Source organism: Dendroctonus ponderosae, unplaced genomic scaffold, assembly GCF_020466585.1.
Source record: "Dendroctonus ponderosae isolate FM_Combo_2020 unplaced genomic scaffold, Dpon_F_20191213v2 Dpon_F_20191213_7, whole genome shotgun sequence".
In the NCBI taxonomy this organism is placed as follows: Eukaryota; Metazoa; Arthropoda; class Insecta; order Coleoptera; family Curculionidae; genus Dendroctonus; species Dendroctonus ponderosae.
The window spans coordinates 7764308-7784447 of record NW_026018916.1 but is presented as its reverse complement, the minus strand read 5'-3'; the positions used below and the strand labels follow the sequence as shown (position 1 = coordinate 7784447).

At 32.1% G+C, this 20140-nt stretch overlaps 1 protein-coding gene across 1 annotated transcript in view; it reads left to right on the top strand.

Annotated features, from left to right (window-relative positions):
• Positions 1-20140, top strand: part of LOC109546185 (cell wall protein DAN4) — a 56491-nt gene that overhangs the window by 33096 nt on the left and 3255 nt on the right. Inside the window, exons 2-6 of the mRNA XM_019917043.2 lie at positions 6981-7021; positions 14839-14882; positions 14935-15132; positions 17136-17337; positions 17919-20135. Of these exons, the coding sequence (XP_019772602.2) occupies positions 6994-7021; positions 14839-14882; positions 14935-15132; positions 17136-17337; positions 17919-20135 (2689 nt within the window). The 5' untranslated portion in view covers positions 6981-6993. The remainder of the gene's footprint in view (positions 1-6980; positions 7022-14838; positions 14883-14934; positions 15133-17135; positions 17338-17918; positions 20136-20140) is intronic.

Sequence of the window (20140 nt, the reverse complement as noted above, 5' to 3'; positions counted from 1 at the left end):
AAACTCATCGACAAAGAAACGGTAAGTGATGATGAAGAAGAAACATTCTGCATCGTGTGCCATGGACCTTACAGTTCCTCAATGGTAGACTGGTTGCAATGCGTCAGGTTCAAATCCTGGGCTCATGAAAGTTGCACAGATGGGAACCCATTCTACATATGTCTGAATTGTGATTCTGATGATGACTACTAATATCATTGACCTTATGTTCAGTTGTATTTTGTTGAATTATTTTTAAAACCTTAAATAAATTAACCACTGTTATGTTTTATAAAATAATCACATTCATTTTATTAGCGACACGTTGCCCCAGGTAATACGACAACATGCCCCGCAATGGGGCAGCTTGTCTCATTTTCCCGAGCAGTACAAAAACCACTAAGATTCAATATCCAGGACATTTTTTTTACAATTGGGTTGTAAATAGTATTCGTAACATATGAAAGGCCAATATTAATTTACTGATGTCCTTATAAATTAATAAACAAACTAGAAAAAAATGTTTAAGTTAATTTTGCGACAACCAGCCCCGGTCTCCCTATAACAAATAATTTACAAAATTTTTAACACTATAGCAAACATAAACAAGCGAGAGTTTTATTTTGCGCTTGGGTGTTATATTGTTAACTGAAAAACAGGAATTATGTAAAAAATTATGAAAAATAATACGGTTAATTCATACAACAAACGCTGGAGTATCAATATACAACACAGTATCGCTGTTGCTTAATTTAAATTACACGTTTTTATAAATATCTTATGTTTAGATGGCAATAGCTTCAAAAAATTTCAAAGTGTTATCCAGAGTAATAATTTTATTATCTACAGAAAACAAAGCATAAATACTAACGTTCTTAGTTTTAGTTGAAGACCGTAGATATTTTTCAAGTCATAATATTCCAGAAGATCTGATGTTTCAAGTGGACAAGAGCACGTTGAATTTCCAGATGTGGCTCCTTCAGACTAAAATTTTGGATGGTTCGATACGTTATGTATCTATATGAGAACACGCCATTTATCTCTGCGAATTTGCTACTGACCTTATCAAAATATTGCTTACAATATCTCAGATTGAGAGTTCAGACAGTCAGACTCAACTATTCTTAGCTTAACATAGTAGATATTTTTTAATAGTTTTTAAAGTTGTAAAAATCTAGTGCACTTAAAATAAGGGAGTTTAGTTTTTCACGATTTCTTCTTCTATATTATTGGATAACAAAGTCAACAGGAAAAGCAAAGTTATATTCTTCATTGAGGTAATTATTCTCCCATGGCTATGTAAGATAAACACATACAACTTTACTTATTCTTATTCCGAAGGTATATTTCCTGAGACTTTGTCAAAAAAAATCAAAAATAATCTGTAGAAACATGATAGTAGTAAAACTATATCTAAACTAAGAACATTTGTCAATCATTTTAACAGTCAATTAATGCCTGTAATCAACGGTAATTAGCTTTTGTATTGTTTTAAGTGAATTAGTCACCCATATAAAATTGCTGCCAACACATGAACTATCCGTTACAAGCGGATAATATAAATTAAGCGCATTGTTAGGTAAAGAAACAAACACTTGATAGAAATATAAATGAGGCTCTATGATGCAGCCATGAACATGCCAATTAGATGTTATATTGATGAAGAAGCACGATAAAAATAAAGTATTACCGGCTCCGGCTGTTTAAAGGATTAGCATAAAACCGTGTCCATAAAAATGCAAATCCCAAAGTCACTGCCTTTTGTCGAACCATTCAGTCATTATATCAGCTAATAGACCTTGTAATCATAACATATTGGTCCTCAGAGCCAGAAGACATGCTTTGAAGAACTTGTTTGGGTCGATAAACAAGTTAAGTTAGATCAGATTGAATGATAAATACTGGATCTGGAAACATTCTTCTTAATGATCACAGTTAATATTCAAGGACGTGTCTCAAATTATAACATTGTATTCACTTTTTTTTGCTTGTAGCTCTTAAATTGATGTCAACACTCGAGTGATGCAATTAAGTATGCTAAAAATGCCTGCTAGGTATCATGCAAGATCAATCTTGAGGTTCTTAATTAAATGCCGATTGTAATTAATAACCAGGAAGGTGTTGCAATGCGACACTTTCATGTACACTAATATTCAGTAGACTCGCAAAAACAAACTTCAAATAAGTTCTTCTGGGTATTAAGGAAAGCACTGTTGGTTCCCACCGTATTGAGGTTGGCAAGCCACCAATTTATGTGTCACTTGATTCATAGAACAGTTAAATGGCTGCTTATTTTTGCTGCCACAAAATCGTGCTTGAAGCAATTGGCGAAAAAAATCGTCGCTGGTAAAAGTTCAGGTTACCGATAATGATAGGCTGACTGAACCAGAAGTTAGAAACTATAGAATTAAAAGGTTTTGCGCTTCAATCACATTTCTTCAACAGCCAAAATTGAGCGGTGTCGGAGCCACCAGTCACGTGAATGTTCTTCGTGATCTTTCACTATTGGTCATTCGCATAGAAATGGTCCATAGAGACGTAATATTTTTCGTGAAAAATCAATGAAAATGGTCACGATTGAATATTGTTTTAGTCTTACACGTATTAGTTGAAATAATCTGATGGCGACTTTAAGAAAAATCATCCATTTTTCTCATATAGTACAGAAGTTTCTTCAATACTCTTTCATTATTCCTCCATTAAGCGTTTTTCAAAAACGTCTGCAGGACAGTCTGTATATTAACGGTTTTAAAAAATAATTGAAAATAATTTATTATAGAACTCTCAGGAGAATAACATTATATTGTTTGTACTTTCACTTGTACAAAGTGCTGCCGAAGTTTAGTCAACATTACAATTTATTTAACCGGGTTTCAGATGAATCATTTACGTATGTATCTTTCATCTCAAAAACTTCTCAAATCCACAAAAATTTGGAGGGAAGCAACTGGGCCACTTTGAAATAGATTTTCCGAATGCACAAACCTTTAACAAGTCTTGAAAAATATTGCAAACTATTAACACTCAAGCATTCAAGCACTCAAGAAGTAAAGCTCATGAAATATGTTCAACACATATGTCTAATAATATTGAACTTTGTAACTGTAAAATTTTCAAACATATTTTCTATCCGAAACTTTATGAAAACAAACGGCCCGATTATTTAGCTTCGACATTTTCTACCAACTCCCTACAAACGTTTGTCAACAGACCTTAAGGAATTATTACGAAACCCTAGTAATTATTTAAAACATGGAAAGTAACTCACTAGCAAAAAAATCACTAGCAAAAAAATGTAATTTTGTGCCATTTCTTGCGCTTGGTTCGGCCGTGTGTGAAACAAAAAATAAAGTAAATTTGATGGAAACTAGAAATTCAAATGATGCTTCAAAGCATAAATTTAAAAAATGCTGCTGCGAGAGAAATTGATAACGTACATGTTTCAATTATGTCAGTCATAAATATATTTTTAATTTACATTAAAATAAAACCTAAATAAGTTGAAAACCTAAAATAAACTGAACTCCACGTACAATGTTATTTGTTACACATAAGTCTGTAGGTCGTGGAGTACGGTAATACTTTTACCAAATCCTGATAATGACTTAGTTCTTAGTTCGACATTTCGAAATTTAATTTCACTTTCAAAATTTACTTTAATAGATTAGTGATTATTATATCATATCCGCTACTACTTCAGATATCTGAATTAGGCGCTGCACGATAATTAGACTTCCAAAGTGTAATTAATCTTCTGTAATAGTTGGTGAAAAAAATTGCCATTATATAGTAACACGCCTTTGGGCGAAATGCGCAAATAAAGCGCTGCAGCTATTAAACTGCAATCAGAAATGGTTCACAGGTCATCGTTCTGCACGTGATTTTCTACCGGTAAACCACGATCGTTACCCCGTTTGGAAAAAAAAATATTTGAGTTACTTCCTGATGGATTTAATAGGATCAAATGGGCGAATACATATATTTACGCCTGATGGGCGTGATATGATGTAGTTTCGATGTCTGTAGGCCAGCCTTACAACTAAATGTTGAAATGGAAATAAACATTAGTAGACGATAATTAAAAGCTAATAATTTCCTTCCTAAAAATTTGGATTATTAATAATACTAGCATAAAAAGACCGTATTCGTAAACCACAAAGAAGTAATGTATTCATATCTAAGCTGTTAACGTTCTTTGCTTTCATATTCTAACTTTGTCTATTTTGCTATTCTCTATTGCTAGTCTATATAACTATTTTGCTATTCACACAAGAAGCACATTGATAACGTGCCATCTTTCGCTGAAAAGTATTTTTTGCAGCCAACAAAATGACCTTCTTTTCGCTGTCATTAAAAATATGCAAACATACAAGAGATATTAATGTATAATCAATTATTTAAAGATACTAATCAGCGTTCCAGTTTTTTACAGACCAAAGTACGTGCGTTTCACGATGAACAATTTGCAATGCAAAGATTAATGTCTTGTTGCGTAAGCGGGTATTCAAATGTTAAGCATTTACATAAAAGAAAAGACAAATAATATGCCATAATTCATAAGAAAATGAAATTATACTGGCCGTTTAAGGTTTTTGTACAAATAGTGCTGTGTGGGATAATGTAAAGAAAGTGCACGATATACTTTCGCTTATAGGACTAAATTGGCAGATCCAACTGTGCTGAAATATGAAAAATTCACTGTTTCCTATTTATGTAAACTAAAATTAGAATTGGTGTCTAAATATTGACTGTTTTATATTCAAATAAGGAAAAACGCTTATGCAAATACAAGACCAGACGATTATAGACTGTGTTAAAGCGAAAAATATGGTTCTTTATTAAAAGCTTAATAGAGTAGATAATTTACTTATATGGCGGAAATGCTTAGAAGTATTTGTTATTACCATAATCCAAATCTCTCAAACTACCTGAGTCAACCAAACAGGTCTAGTAGCTCATGATATCACTGCTAAAGCTGATTGAAGTTTAGTATCCTGCGCTTTGTTGTATTTTTTTAATTGTACTAAAGGCCTTGAACACTGAATACAAAATAAATTCTAAATATGAATAAAAAATAAACGCTTGACAAATCGTTCATTGAAATCAAGTGTAAACATTTTAAAACCGTACAAATAAATTAGTGTTTTCAGAATAATAAAATGTGTTAGAATCACGTTAATCTTCTACTTTCATGGAGTCAAATGTAGTCCAATCATCCTAAATAGAACAAAATTGTATCCCAGCTTTAACGATTACTTTCGAGCTAAATTTTCAAATTACTACTTCGCACAAAGGCATTTCTTTTTCACCATCAAAGTGCACTGAATAATTAACGATAACCAAATGAGGCGATAACACTGGGTAAACATTAACGTAACCATTATAAGTTTAACTGTTCAAACATTGCCCTTCTGCCATGAAGAAATTTACTCATTCGAAATTACAGACACTTTAACAGAGATCTTTTAAATGCCAATGGCTATCTAGAACATTAAAATTGCAAAATATTATTGTCTTAAATAAAAAGGATTTTTCTTTGTATGTTATCATATAATTTGTTTGTATCAAACTGTATAGTATTTTATAGTCTAGGAATATGTGTCATTCTCCTGAGATAAGAAAACTGTGTAGTTTCCAGATCACCCCAGTTTCATCTTAATTAATGTAATTTTTTATTTCGTATATTTTTGTGAACGTTAAATCACAAAATATTTTCAGTTTAAACATAAGTATGTTGGTGTGTTTCTGTACAAAAAATTTGGTTAGCAAACTGTCGCTATTGTCTCTTCGAAATTTTTATTATTTTTAATTTTTATTAGATAATATGTTGTGCTTGACAATACAATGCTTGAAAAAGGTTTTATTATCGTTTTTTCTTCAAGTAATCCAACTTGATCGATTAAAGTAATAAAATATTCGTTACTCATGGATTTGAGCCAAAAGTTGAAAATAGAGTTGCTATTGTTTTAAACCTCAACAAATTGTTTCGCATGTATTATTTAAATTAGAAATGTTCTTATATATCGTCTTCAAATTTATACCGACAAGTCAAGTAAACGAAAATATAACCGGATAAATCATCGAAGACCACGCAGCCTTTGCTGAAAATTGCTGCAAGTTCAGAACACTTAAGAGTGGAAGTTCAAATAACAAAAAAAACCTACTTTGGTTATTTGTAAGCAAATTCAATCTAAAGAATTCTAAAATTTAAAAAATATGGCAATATATATAAAAAATTCCTAAATCAAATACAAAATAAATTCCTTCTAATGCATAACCAAGGCAAATACTTAGATGAAATTTTTTTTGTATTCCCTAATTCGATTTTTGGTACGACATTTCTAAGCATTTCCAGCAACCTAACAAAGTATCACAATCAGAATAGCTCATGAATAAATCCTGTATTAATGGCTTAAGCAACTATTGTGTCTATTTTACCATAAATTTTCGGAAAATCTGCAAAATGAAACATGTAGCGTCGTATGCTAGATTGTACTGTACCGATAAAAGAACTGGGTTAAACTGTCATATTATTAAGCCTCACTCATAATAAAACAAAGAAGTTCCCAGAGCCGTTATTTTGGTCTCCACTTAATTGCCACATTTTGTGCTCGAAAGTGGCAAAAGGCTTCAAACAATAGAATGTAAATATGAAATATTTAATATCTAAGTGATATTTCGCATTCTATCATTAATATGTGTCGAATCAAAAATATTCATAAATAATTTGTTTGCTATCATCAAAGACTTTTGCCTGAAACTGGCAATCAAATAGATAATAAGCCAGCAGATTAATTCGACATATTGCACAGGACAATAAAAGCATTAATTAATTAATTAAGCAGCATTTAAAACAAATATGATTTGTACATTCCTATGTGAATTAACCTAGACATTAGTAGCTCCCATCTTGCACAAATGTGTGACCTTCTAAACGGCTTTTTGCTTATGAATATAATTTTAATAATATTGTTTCCTAATCGCCGTTTTTTCTGTTTCAGAATTTCGCGTACAATGGAACGCTACCACATTTTAAAATTGGGTAAGTGATCCCATTGCTTAAGATGTAGCATACAAAAACAGGCTTTGCATAAAACGTTAAATGTCACATTACAATACAATATATCAAGGACATTTTTTGATGAATGCGTTTTAATTATTGGGCTTTTTTCATGTTTGGATTTACTGTCGGGCTTGTTAAGAAAAACTGGTTTAACTGGCCTGGCTAATTGAAAATATAGTTATTTTTTATCCCCTGAAAGAAAAATTGCCAATATACTTCTAGACAAACATTAATATTAGCAAAATTTAAAAGGTACCTTAAATAACTCAGTAAGGGAATGTAATATTGGAATAATTAAAAATTGGTTCTGAAGAAAAGCAATCCATGCTTATTTCGCTTGTCTCGGCGATACTTGAAATGTAATCTAATCCATTTGTAATCAGGATTGCGTAAAACATATTTTTTCTCAAATAAATGTAGCTTTTCTACTGCGGTTACAAAACATACATTTCTCGATAGATATCGATTAATTTCCTAAATAATTGTATTATTTTAAATGTTTAATGAAAAAATAATTGATCGCGCAGATTCTGTTACAAGTAATTTCCATGTTTTTTTTTTGGAAAATATTCAAATGTTTATTTTTTAAATATACATGTTTGGAATTCTCAGTTCAGCCCACAATCACTTAACATTTACTTGAAATGTTTGCAATGCTTCCGGGTCTAAATCTATAACTTGAATTGGAAATGGTTGATTAAGTTCCACAGTCCAAAGTCGAAGAATTCCCCATTAAGTTGGAAATAATCGAGTTAAATCTTTAGATATTCAATATTTTTGCTTTATTTACTCTCATTATCAACTAGTGAATTCAAATAAACAATTTTTTAACCATGGTTAACCTAAACGTCATTATTTATTAATATAAATTTATTATTGTTATCAGCATTTATATTTTATATATTTTACTCAAGAGCAAAAATGAAGCAAATTGAAACTGAACGTCACTTTTACCTTTTTGATTGATATTTTGAGAAGAGCGAATAAATCCGCTTTTGTGCTGCTGCAAGCGAACATTGTTAGTTCATTATCAAGTTTTGTAGACCGCACATGATAATTATTCCCACTAATCAATAATTCGCTCAATTTTAAGCGATAAAATAGGAAAATTCCCATGTTCATTAATCATTGTAATTATGCCAAATATTTGCTTCAACTTAAAAAATGGCTGTACTAACGTGTTTATTCATTGTCAAGTTTTGTAGACCTATACATGACAATTATTCTCACTAAATCAGCAATTTCCTCAATTTTAAGCGACAAAATTGAAAAATTCTAATGGTCATTAATCATTCTAAGAATACCAAATATTTGCTTCAATTTGGATCAACAAAAGTGGCTATATTTGATATTGATATAAATAATCACAATCTAACGTAACAAATGCTCCCAATTTATCAGATAATATTTCACTCTAAAAACCAAAACTGGAAACCTGAAAAGCAAGAACTTGTCCTGGATTGAAAGATTTCTTCGATTTTACGAAAATTGGTCCTAAGCAGGCATATAAATCAGTTGTAGCCACTTTATGTTGAAAACAATTTGCAATTTCCAAACCATCGCAAACAAACACTTTATTGCAATCCTCTGTATAACGGTTATGATATATAAGCCTATGAAATAAATGTATTCTTATCTATTTTTCTCAGATGGATATACAGCTCTGACAGCTTGATTAACGATCGATTTAATTAACCATAATTATTCTACAAAAAAAGAAATTACCACACATCATTCAATAAGATGAATTCTTTTCACTCACTGAACGGAAATTTTCAATTACTCCGTTGAAATTAATATCAAAACAAAAAATGTGTATCAAACAATCACAGCTAATAAAAAAACACGAGTACCTACATCATACATATTAAATCTATTTTAATTCAGCATTTGGCAGTTGGGTAAAATGCAAAAATGTGTAAGTACTTTCGAACTAGTCGAACAATAAAACAATGTAGTACGGTGAAATGATCACAATGGACTGACACCCAAAAAATACTGGATGTCATCGTTATAAATGATTGTATCTAGTTGAGTTCCATCCATTTGTCTGGTTCAAATTGGATGCAAAACAGTGGTGTAGTTGTTGAGTAATTTAAATATCGATTAGGAGCTTTCTAAAGAATTCAGTTCATGCGTTTGAATCTAATCTGAGATCAATCAGCGGAATTATACATATTTGAATTACTACTTTTGTCGTTAAGCAGCCTTATAATGGATGGTATGATTGACATTCTGCAAATCACATTTGGAGATATGCAATTAAATAAATGCACATATATTTTTCTTTAAATAGCGTGAAGACAACTGCTCTAAATATCCATTTCTCGGATGAATAAAAGAAAGTTTGTGATGTTGACAACAACTGAAAAAGCTAAATCATGTCCTCAAAGAATGAAAATGTTGAAAAAGTTACGCAAAATATTCTATGCATTTTCTCAGGCACTTGAATAAATTATTTATAAGTATGGTTATATAGAACACTTTGTAGAACCCCCAATAAACATTCCTTCAAATTTGTGTGAAAAATTAGAAACGCAGACTTTTAAATTATTTCAATTCTAACTATGAGGTTCCAAAAAAGTGCTCATTTCCTTACCTAAACCAATGGTGCGAGATTGACGAGAATAATTTGCATTCGAAGATTTATGCATAATTTTAAAAACCAAAAGCATATAAAGACTTCAAAGATGCCGCCAGAGAGATATTCGGAAAAACACAATAAAATAAAATAAATTAAATTAATACAAAAGATTTTTTATTTACAAAAGATGGTCTTATTTTTTCCCATGTCTGTCCAATTAAAAACAGCAATAATCCATTGAAAACAAGTTTTTTTTATTATCATACAGTATAACTACCGATACATGAATCGTCGTGTAAACATAAATCTTCAACGAAAAGACGGCTAGATAATGGATCGAGCCATACTCAGAGGAAGAGTTTTGTGAGGCGGTTAACAGCCTCTAGCATTAGAACATGAAAGTGTTGACGTTATTTTATTACATGGGTGTGATACTATTAAAACGAAGATATTTATTATTAGTATTTAAACATTTAATTGCCAAGGGTTGGAAGGTTTAGAATCCTAAATGGGTCTGCAAGATTGTCACACCTAACATTTGGATTGATGATGAGACCTCATTTCCCATGAAGAGTTTTTGTGGGGATGCTCGGACAAAATAGTGTACGCAAGATCAATTGACAGTAAAAAGAGATGATAAATTGACTCTAATCGGAACTGAGCAAGCTAAAGTGGCACATCTTCTTCTACGTCTTTAGTACCGCTAAATCAGAACATATATTATATGTAAAACATGATTATGAGCCATTATTGCCCACTTATTTATGGGCCTCTACTTTGTATGGCTTCACTTTCTTCTTCAATTAGAGCACAGAGCACAACTACTTCATTCAGGTACTGACTGCACGTATAATATATAATCTTACTTTTTTTCTTAATGCTCATAAAAAGAAACTCCGGTTTGTTCGTAATTTTAAATTTACATTCTCCAGTCAATGCACCTTTTCACTCGTCYGCATATTCTCTTTATTTGTCTTCAAACTCTGACTTCAAGATCCCTACTTGATGTAATTTTTTACACCTATTTAGAAGCCAAAAATTCTTAGATATCGAGACTTTCGTCAAATCGCTGTGTCGCTATTGGGAATCTATCAGAAGAGAGTTTTAAGAATTGTAACTAATTTATGATAGTATCAAAGCAATGAAATCTATAATCATCTGATGTAAAGAATTGTAGTAATGATATGAAAGTGCTCAGAAATAAATTGTTTAAGCTCTTATTAAAAATCGAACAATAAAATATGGAATATTTGTCACCACTGGAATAAATTAGTAAATTTGTTTCTGTTATACTACATAATAATATGCATAATTTGTTATTGTTCTTTCTGGTCACGCTATTTTGCTATTTTTCTTAGTTACTATAGGAATTATTCTTTTTTAGGTGCTGATGTACAAACCAAACCTAACAAAATAAATTTGCTACTCATTTTTGTAGTTGATTCTAAAAATATTGCACAATGGTAATGACGCTGAATTTTAAAACAGCTCGGAGGAAAATTTTGCGAGCACTGTTTTAATTTTTCATGTACAAAATGACATGTTACATAATTAATTAGAGTGAACTACAAAAGTTAATTAGTTGCTTACACTATTATTACAGGATACTTCACATTGTATTGAGATCCGACATTTAATTTAACACACATACACAAGTAGTGCTTTACATCAATCATACATATTCAAGACGTTTCATTTCACAAAATTTATTTAGAAACCATATGTTTTTTGGTTACAACATTTTACTTTATAAATCCATCCCAGAATAATTAATACACTTTTGGGAATGAAAGAACCTACGCAAAATCAAGAAAAAGTAGTTTAATCACCAAAATTACGTTGAAATATAATGTTTAGATGCAAAGTTATAAATATTAGACCTGACAAAATGAGAGTGAGTAGAATTATTATCTCAATTTTGCGATAATTATTAATATTCGATTTCATAAGAATCTGCAAATATCAACTATGACGTTTTAGCAAAACTCTTTGGATAAGTTTTGTCATTCATTTCAGCTAATTTACATGTCTGCTAAATTATGTAGTTATACCCCAATCACTTCCTGAGAGCATCTGCACGAAATCAGATCAAAATATTAATACTATGGCAGAAAAGAAATGGTGTGGTAACTATATGCTTTTGTTTCATCTTATTAGCGGCGTGTGAACGTTATGAGTTATCGGTGCAGATTTCGAATGTTACGTTTTGACGCAATAACCTATTGTAGATCCAGTTGAATAATCAATTTTACTCACGATGGGTCTACCATGATTTATCGCGGCAAATGAATGTCACTCAAATTAGGAAATTTACTATGCTTTGCTTAGAGAAGGTAGATAAATATGTTACAACATTGAGGTACAGCGTAGCTATTTTCTAAATTAGGATGAAAACTCATTATCTTCGCCAAAGACAATGGTGACCTGCCGATAGCACGACATTTAAAGTGATAAATGTATTGAACTTCTAAGATTAATCTTTGGATCCTCAACCATGGACATTAAAGAAGCATCTGCACATTAAAATATACAAGATCAGTTGGATAAAAATAAAACATGGTTCTTGACTTGAATTTTTATAGCTTATATCTGTATACGGAAATTCAAAAACCGATATTCAACTGTATAATTTGGAGTTGAAAGTCCAGTGGAAAAAACATTCTATAAAAGTTGATTAAAGTAATGTGTAAAGTGCTGAACTGTAATTCAAGATGAGTTGAGAGAAGCAGAAATTGCGTAATTACTCAATTTCTTTTAGTTTCAAGTATATTAATTAATCGGAAAATCCACTCAGTACAAAATTTAGCAACAGAGAAATTACGAAAACGGTTGAGTCGACTTTTACAATCGAATAGCGATGAACTCTATTAATGGAGATCTTGTTTTTTGTTTAAACATCCTTTAACTTTGCGGGTTGCCTTGATTGTAAATTATAGTTGTCATCACATTTTCTTAAAAAAAAATGGAAAAAAACTGTGCTTATTCGGCTTAGTGAGTTATCGCTAGGCAGCAATATCTTTTTAGCCCAATAAATGATGGAAATAAAACTGATTAATTTTTCAAGCTTTCATGCATCCGCAAAAAGAATTTCCCTGACTCCGCATCTTCAGAAAAGTTTTGCTGGTCCGTACAGGGTAAGCTTTTGAAAATAACACCTCTGAAGATGAAACCGGTTCGTGCTTCCAAAAACTTAGAAATACATTCAACATATTTTTCAAGACTGCCGAAAGCCCAACAAACTTGTCAATTTTAAACAGTAACAGTGAAAAATTGTTACTCAATAAAACTCACTGTCGTCTAGCCAAGGCTAGATATGAAAATTAAAAAATAAAATAAAAAACGATCAATGAGTTGTTAATTAATAACTGGCGGCAGGTAAAATTAATGAAAAAACTGTATCAATTATTATGCAAAACAAACGTCATGTAGAGTACTGAACAAATCAAACAGAAACAAAAATTACGCATTTGCATACCTACAAAAGTAAGCAAGTTGTCCTTACTTTGTTGTTTTTTTTTAAATACTTAAGGGACAAAAAACGAGAACATCAGATGATCCATTTCCTTTGCATTCGCATTACAACCCAAACAAAGAAATATATAATAATCCCAGATAAGCATCTAAATGGCCTCAAACCACCAGAACTTTGAAGACATTGTTGCCCAACTACAAATAAGACCGCTAAAATATTTCGGTAAAACAATTGGATTTGTTTCATCAACTCGATTGCCAGTCAGAAAGCTATTCTACTGGATTTCCGGTCATTACGGTGATTTAACAAGGGATAGATGGATGGATTGTTCAAGATATGGGGAATTTAATGCCAGAATATTGCATATGTGAAGATATTTTCTACTCAATAAACAATATTTTCGTATAGTCATTCTAATTAAGAGAAGAACTCTGCATTTCAATTAAGATAACATCATTCGACAGATTCAAAATCAATCATAGGATATTGTTAGCACCTGTTGTCAAGGCTAAACTTCTTCTAGTTGAGGATGTGAAAAATATCGCCTGCTCTAGGTTTTACCAGAAGCTTAATCATTAGTAGTAATAAACTGGTTTATTAAATCACACGATTAAAATAAATATAAGTACCTACGAGCAAAAAAATGAAATTTTATCTTAAGTTAAATAAATTTAAATTACTCATAAATTATAAGTAACAATAGAAAAGAATTAGAAAGACATTAGAAGTTACTATTGACTTAAGAATCCATCAACGGGATTTTGGTACATATTGAACCGAAAGTGAAAATATATCATAAGAAAATAAATTTATTAAAATTGTCATATTTTTTCGACCATTGTATATTTTTTGTAGTGTATATTTTGGTGTTTTGCTATCTAATTTCCGATACTTTTAATAATACCTACAAAACGGTGATTGTTTCGCAATCCTTTTTTTTGTTCAGTTGATTCAGTTTTAGCAATAATTCAATGTCTTATACCAATGAAACCTTGGTCAGTAAGAACAACTTGCCCATTTGTAAGATAACAATTGAAAACAATCTGATAAACTGGAATACAGGAATTCATCAGAAACCAAACACAATTTTGGTATTCTTTCGTAAACGGAATTCTAATACAATTGATCATTGAAGAACCAAGCTCGTTTGAATTGTAAAAAACTACTAGATAAACGATGTTGGAACAAAGTCAAGGCAGATCTTAATTACACTTTACAAGTGTAATTAGCAGATAAACGCCGGTAAAAATCGGTCAATGAAAAGAATGTCTATACTAGGTAGTTAGCATATTTGGTGCTCCTGCGGCCTGCCTTTCATGCGGCTGTTAATGATACAGACTAAAAACAAAACTCATAATGCCTAATAAATGATGTTTCGTTGATTATCTAACAATAAATTAGCGCAGGTAGTTTAATGATTTATAGCCGTAACCCATACATGTACTCAAAGAAGTAGAATAACAATCGAAATATCAGTTTCACAATTAATAATACTGGAATCACAGATGGTGAGAGATGCTTAATTAAACTTGTGGTAGCTTATATTGTTGGAGAAAATATTAGATAATATCGATTGATGACCGCCCTTGACTTTTCCCAAAACAGCTTTTAACTATGATCCTTCTAAAGTTCCAGTTTAACCGGAAACTAGAAAGTTTCTAACTAGAATGCCAAAAAAATTAAATTGAGTTTGAAAAGAACTTATTTTACTTTATTTAGATATTGTTGTTTTTTTTTCAGGTCTAGCCATAACATTCTACGCAGCTTACTGTATCCGACCAATGGTAAGTTATCGGGTGTATGCAAACAAGAATTAAATAATTAATTTTTTTTCAGCTGGTCTACAGTCTAGAAGCCGATAATGAATTAGACAATAACGCAAAAATTCCCGATCTTGAATATTATCAATACTTTCAAGGAGTAGATGGAAGACCAGGTATAGATTTTCCTGTATACTCTTATATTCCCCGAACAGGATTTAGTTGCAAAGGAATAGAGTCTGGATATTACGCAGACTTAGAAACGAATTGCCAAGTAAGTAAATGAAATAAATTAATTATCTTATAMATTTTTTAAAGCAATAATAACTTAATTAATTTTTTAWTARTCTAACTTATCAATTAATATACTAGAATTTTCGTATATTAAGAATGTTAGTATGRTATTTATTAGATAATACGTAAGTAGCTATCTTTTAAGTGAATGAAAAGGAAAAACAGTRATACCCTTTGCGTGCAGTAACTTWGTACAATACTTGCTTYTACTYGAAGTTGTTTCTTCATTTAAACTGTACGCTTAATATSTTGCTAAATAAGATATAGATATGGTATAAAAATTACAGTTTCTATATAGGTAACTTCAAAAATATTAAGAATTTCCATAAATCGACATCTGCCAGATAGATTCGCAAAATCAAAGATACAAACTTAAACTTGTAAGTAAGTAACCTGAGAAAAGTTGCAGGTTTTGAAAAGATTTAAAATTCAAATTTTCGTTGCATTTTGAAAAAATGATCATCAGATCTCAATTTTTGACCTCTTAAAGGGATTTGCGGTTTCCACGTTGGGACTGAGTCTTTGTTCAATCGGTTTACGTAAGAAATTTTTCATAATATTTTGATAACCATGAATAAAAGGTGGTACAAGTTTAAATTGAGAAATTTTGCCATTAAATATTTTTATACCGGGAAAATATACAATTTTGCTAGTACAAAAATTGCAAAATGAAATTTTTTTGGCAAAAGGCAAACTGTACTTTTAGAACCAAACCATAGGTTCTATAATGCTATAATTGTATGTGGGGCAATCTTCAAAGGGGGATCCAAATAAAAATTAAAAGAATGTATTAATAGATAACGCGGCAATTTTCTGAACAATGTTCTAATGAAATGACTGAAGTGTAAAACGCTTGGTTTGTCGCTTGGTAAAATTGGTTTCGAATAAACGACTTACTGCTGTTTTGGTAAAATGTTCGCGTACTGAATCAACTGAACTGTTTTTCATGTTTAACGATATGTTCGAATCCACATTGACATGCTCCATTGCACAGCCGAAATAAAAATAACAAAATTGACAGAAAAAAATGAGAATGAATGGTTGTGGAATGGAGTGGAAAAATATGTACTTACCTAAATTTGACTGGCTAATTCGCCAAAACTGCCGATGTTGCTCCCCACAAATAACCAAATAGCTCCATGAAGACTCAGGATACGAATGTTTAACGAATTTATGACGAAAATAACGTTATTAATTGCAACTCGCGAAGAACTAATACACACCAAACAGTAACACATTAAAATCACCTTTTCTTACTTTTAACGCCAAATTTCTTTCAGACAATTGTACGATATTACTCGACATAATACTCTTATCGCCGAATGTAAATGCTTCGAACTTCCCGAAAACCGGTTTATGCAAACCTACACTTCCGATGTTTAGGGCTAAAGTAAACAAAAATACTTAAATCGTAAAATAAACCAATTATCTCTAATTCTATCCCTAACCCTTTAGACGTAATGAAGCTATTTCATTCCAATGGCACACCTTGCATATCTTGATTATTTAAATATTCTCAAAAATCATTAAGACGGCAAGTAAAAAATGAAAAGATATTTAAGACGTATTTGGAAAATATTTCCTTGTTAACACAAAATTTTTAATTTTAATTTTAAGTTTATTTTTATTTTAAGTTATTTTAAGGCAATACCAAAAGAATTGCTGTTTATTTTGGAAAATACCAATAATAGTTTCCTTGCGGAAACGAAATAGTATCATTTTCTGTAGACAAGCAAGGTACCAAAACTTAAAGAACTACTAAATGTTTGTATTAAATATTTATACATTGTCTTAATACACTCTATTAAACATATTTTTTAACTGCAGCTTTTATTACCTGATGAGTTCTCTTTCGATTAGGACAAACAATTATAATGTCTCTTAAAAATATTGGAAATGATTCTAAAAATGACTCGCATAATAAGTTATCTATTAGCACCAGAAAAAAATCTACATTTAAGTTGCATAGTATATATTTTATAGGTTTTCCATATTTGTGAAGACGGTCGAAAAGTGTCGTTCCTGTGTCCAAATGGAACCATTTTCCAACAATCAGAGTTGATATGTGAATGGTGGAATAAAGTAAATTGCACAAACGCACCCAGCTTGTATGAAGAAAGTGCCGAAAGGTTTCAGAATGACATTGTTAGAAGGAAAGCAAACAGAAGAGTTGGATCACAACGTGGTAAGCAGACAATCCATAAATCTTCATATTTATTTTTAATTGTTTCTAAACTAGTTAATTAAAAATTAAAATTTAGAACAAAACATTCTTAATAGTGGATATCGTTAATCTTAAATATGTCGACTAAAAAACAATTAAAAATTGTCCAATACAAATTTGTATTCAGAATGTTATGCAATAATTTGAGGTCCTTTTCTTATTTAGAACAATTCAAGGTGAGACATTTTTAAATAGGACACTCCAAATAGTATGCATTATCCGAGACTATATTTTTACTATGAAATTTAGAAAGACTTTGTAAGTATTAAAAATATTTCAGTTCTGCTTTTAGAAATTCCCAAATTAGAAGCAGAAAGGAAAAATTAAATATTATTGTTCTGATCTCCTATTTTTACTATTTGCGTATATCATTTTAAGCATCCTTTAATTGCTGACAAAGTGCGATTGAACATTTTGCAGAAAAAAGTTTGAAAAAAGGTCAATTATAGCACAAATAAGTATTTTCAGCTACGTAAGTAATTTGGATTAGTTGGCTTTATAAACATTAAACTACAAAAACTTTTTTTTTTCATGTTTCCTAGGTGGTGACTCAAATCATGGTGCCATCATGCGTACAGAGCAACGTTCTTCAATTCGTGCAAGCAAAAATGGAAAAGACTATGCTGTCCGTCAACAACAAAACAACTCAAACCGTAGAATTCCTGATAACAACGACATCGAACAACAAATAGATCAAGCTGAATCCAACAACAGATATCTGGCAAATGCTCAAAACACCATACAATCATCCCAGAAAGATTCCCGAACTGTTACGCGACAGGAAGTTTATCCTAATCATAAGTATAATACTGATCAAGAATCCCCGAATAAAAATCAGCCAAGTAGGACGAAGCAAACTAAAAAAGATATTGACAAAGACACTGGCAATTACTTGAATAACAATTATGACCAACGTGCGAGGAACTCAAAGAGGATTGAGCAAGGCCAGAAGAATCGATTCGACAGCGGCAGCAAGAGAAATCAGCAAAAAATGACTACTTTCAAAGAATACCACACCCAATTTGAATCAACTCCTTCAATGGCCCAAGAAAACAAATTCAATGATTATACAAAAAGCCCTTCGACTTTTCCGGCGTCTACCGAACCTACAACAGGAATAACTTCGTATGATAACACAAATCCGTCCAACAGAATCAGTTCAACGGCAGCACCTGTAGAACAAACTACATCTAAAAAGTTTGCATACGGCACCACAGTGAAAGAGAGATTCAGCAGCTATGCTGCTAGAACGTTCCAAACCACCAATGTTCAAAATAACTTCCGTGGGAGTGTAAAGTTTAACGCAAACCCACTTGACTCAGGTGCATTTTCAACTCCGATTACCACTTATTCGCCTGTCATTAAGTACTCCACCTCTCGAGGCTCTACTAAAACTATCAATGACGAAGACCGTTTCCCAGAGTTGCCATTCCCGAAGCACAAGTCCGAGCAGGTTCAAAGTTACAGCACTGTAAATCCTCCAACCTCTCGAAAAGTGGCTTCAGCAACTTTCCCAGGTCAAATTAGGGTAAATGTTGAACAACCAAAAGCTGAGTCTGAAGAGTCGCAAATACCACAAGAATCGTCTTCATTTGTAAAGAGTGGGCTGAACAATATTTCGGATGATTCCTTTAAAACTTCTCCGAATCCCTATCCTAACCACAGAACGACCTACTCCGACTTAAAGGAGCACAGTTACCTAGAAGCGCCTAAAATTTCTGCCATATCTTCAATAACTCCTCATTTGGTGACCACTCAACCAATCAACAATGGGAAGCCTTTCGTGGGGAGCAGAGTCGGCAGCACTGTGCTACCGAATCAATCAACCACTCAATCCAAATACACCTATTTGCCCACTAGTACCGCTAGCTCTAGGCCAAGCATTATACTAGGAGTGATTCGACATAGTTCCACCACAGAACTCTCTCCTTTTGGGCCTCCGGAAATTCCCAAAGTTGATAGTTCTTACAGAATCGATCTGTTTAATACCGGGGAGACTGACAAAACACTTCCACCTGTAGAAACCACTACATCAGTCACAAACTCACTGCCAACAGAAATATTCAACGTGGGTAAAACCGACACAACAATTCAAGCAAATGTTTTGCCAAACATTGATACCACAGCCATCCCACCTTTGGAGATTTATGTCCCAGATCATGGTTCCTTAAACGTTGGTCAATCGGAAAACAATCAAGAACCAGTTAATGAACCTCCCTTTATCAAGAAAAATGTCCCCTTATTATACTCAGGCCGTGACAGTACTGAAAGAACACTCAATCAAGCTACCATATATGGGACGTATCCTGCAAGCACCCAGAGATCAGCCGCTTTTTCCAAAAATACACCATACAGCCCAACCGTTCCTACTGTGACTCAGCGCTCATCAACCACTCAATTCACTTCAAGCAGTACTCCTAGAACATCCAACATCGGAGTACCAATAAGATTCAATAAAGACCAGGAGAAAATATCGATTCATCTCTCAAAAAGCGTCGGAAGTCAGCAGCGGGGCAACGATTTGCCAAGATCTTCTAATGGTATCCAAACTTCACCTCTGCGAGTTGGGGCTGTTGTTCATGTAGCTGACGAACAATCATTCCCAAGCCGACCTACTCCAAGTCCCCAAGCTCAAACAACTGGATTCTTTATCACCAGAGGATCGAGTAACGGGTTTTCAACTAATCCTCCAAAATCGAAAACAGAAAAACCCAGACCTTTCGCTAAGAGTTTAGAATTCGGGGAGAAATTGAATCAAGGTTCG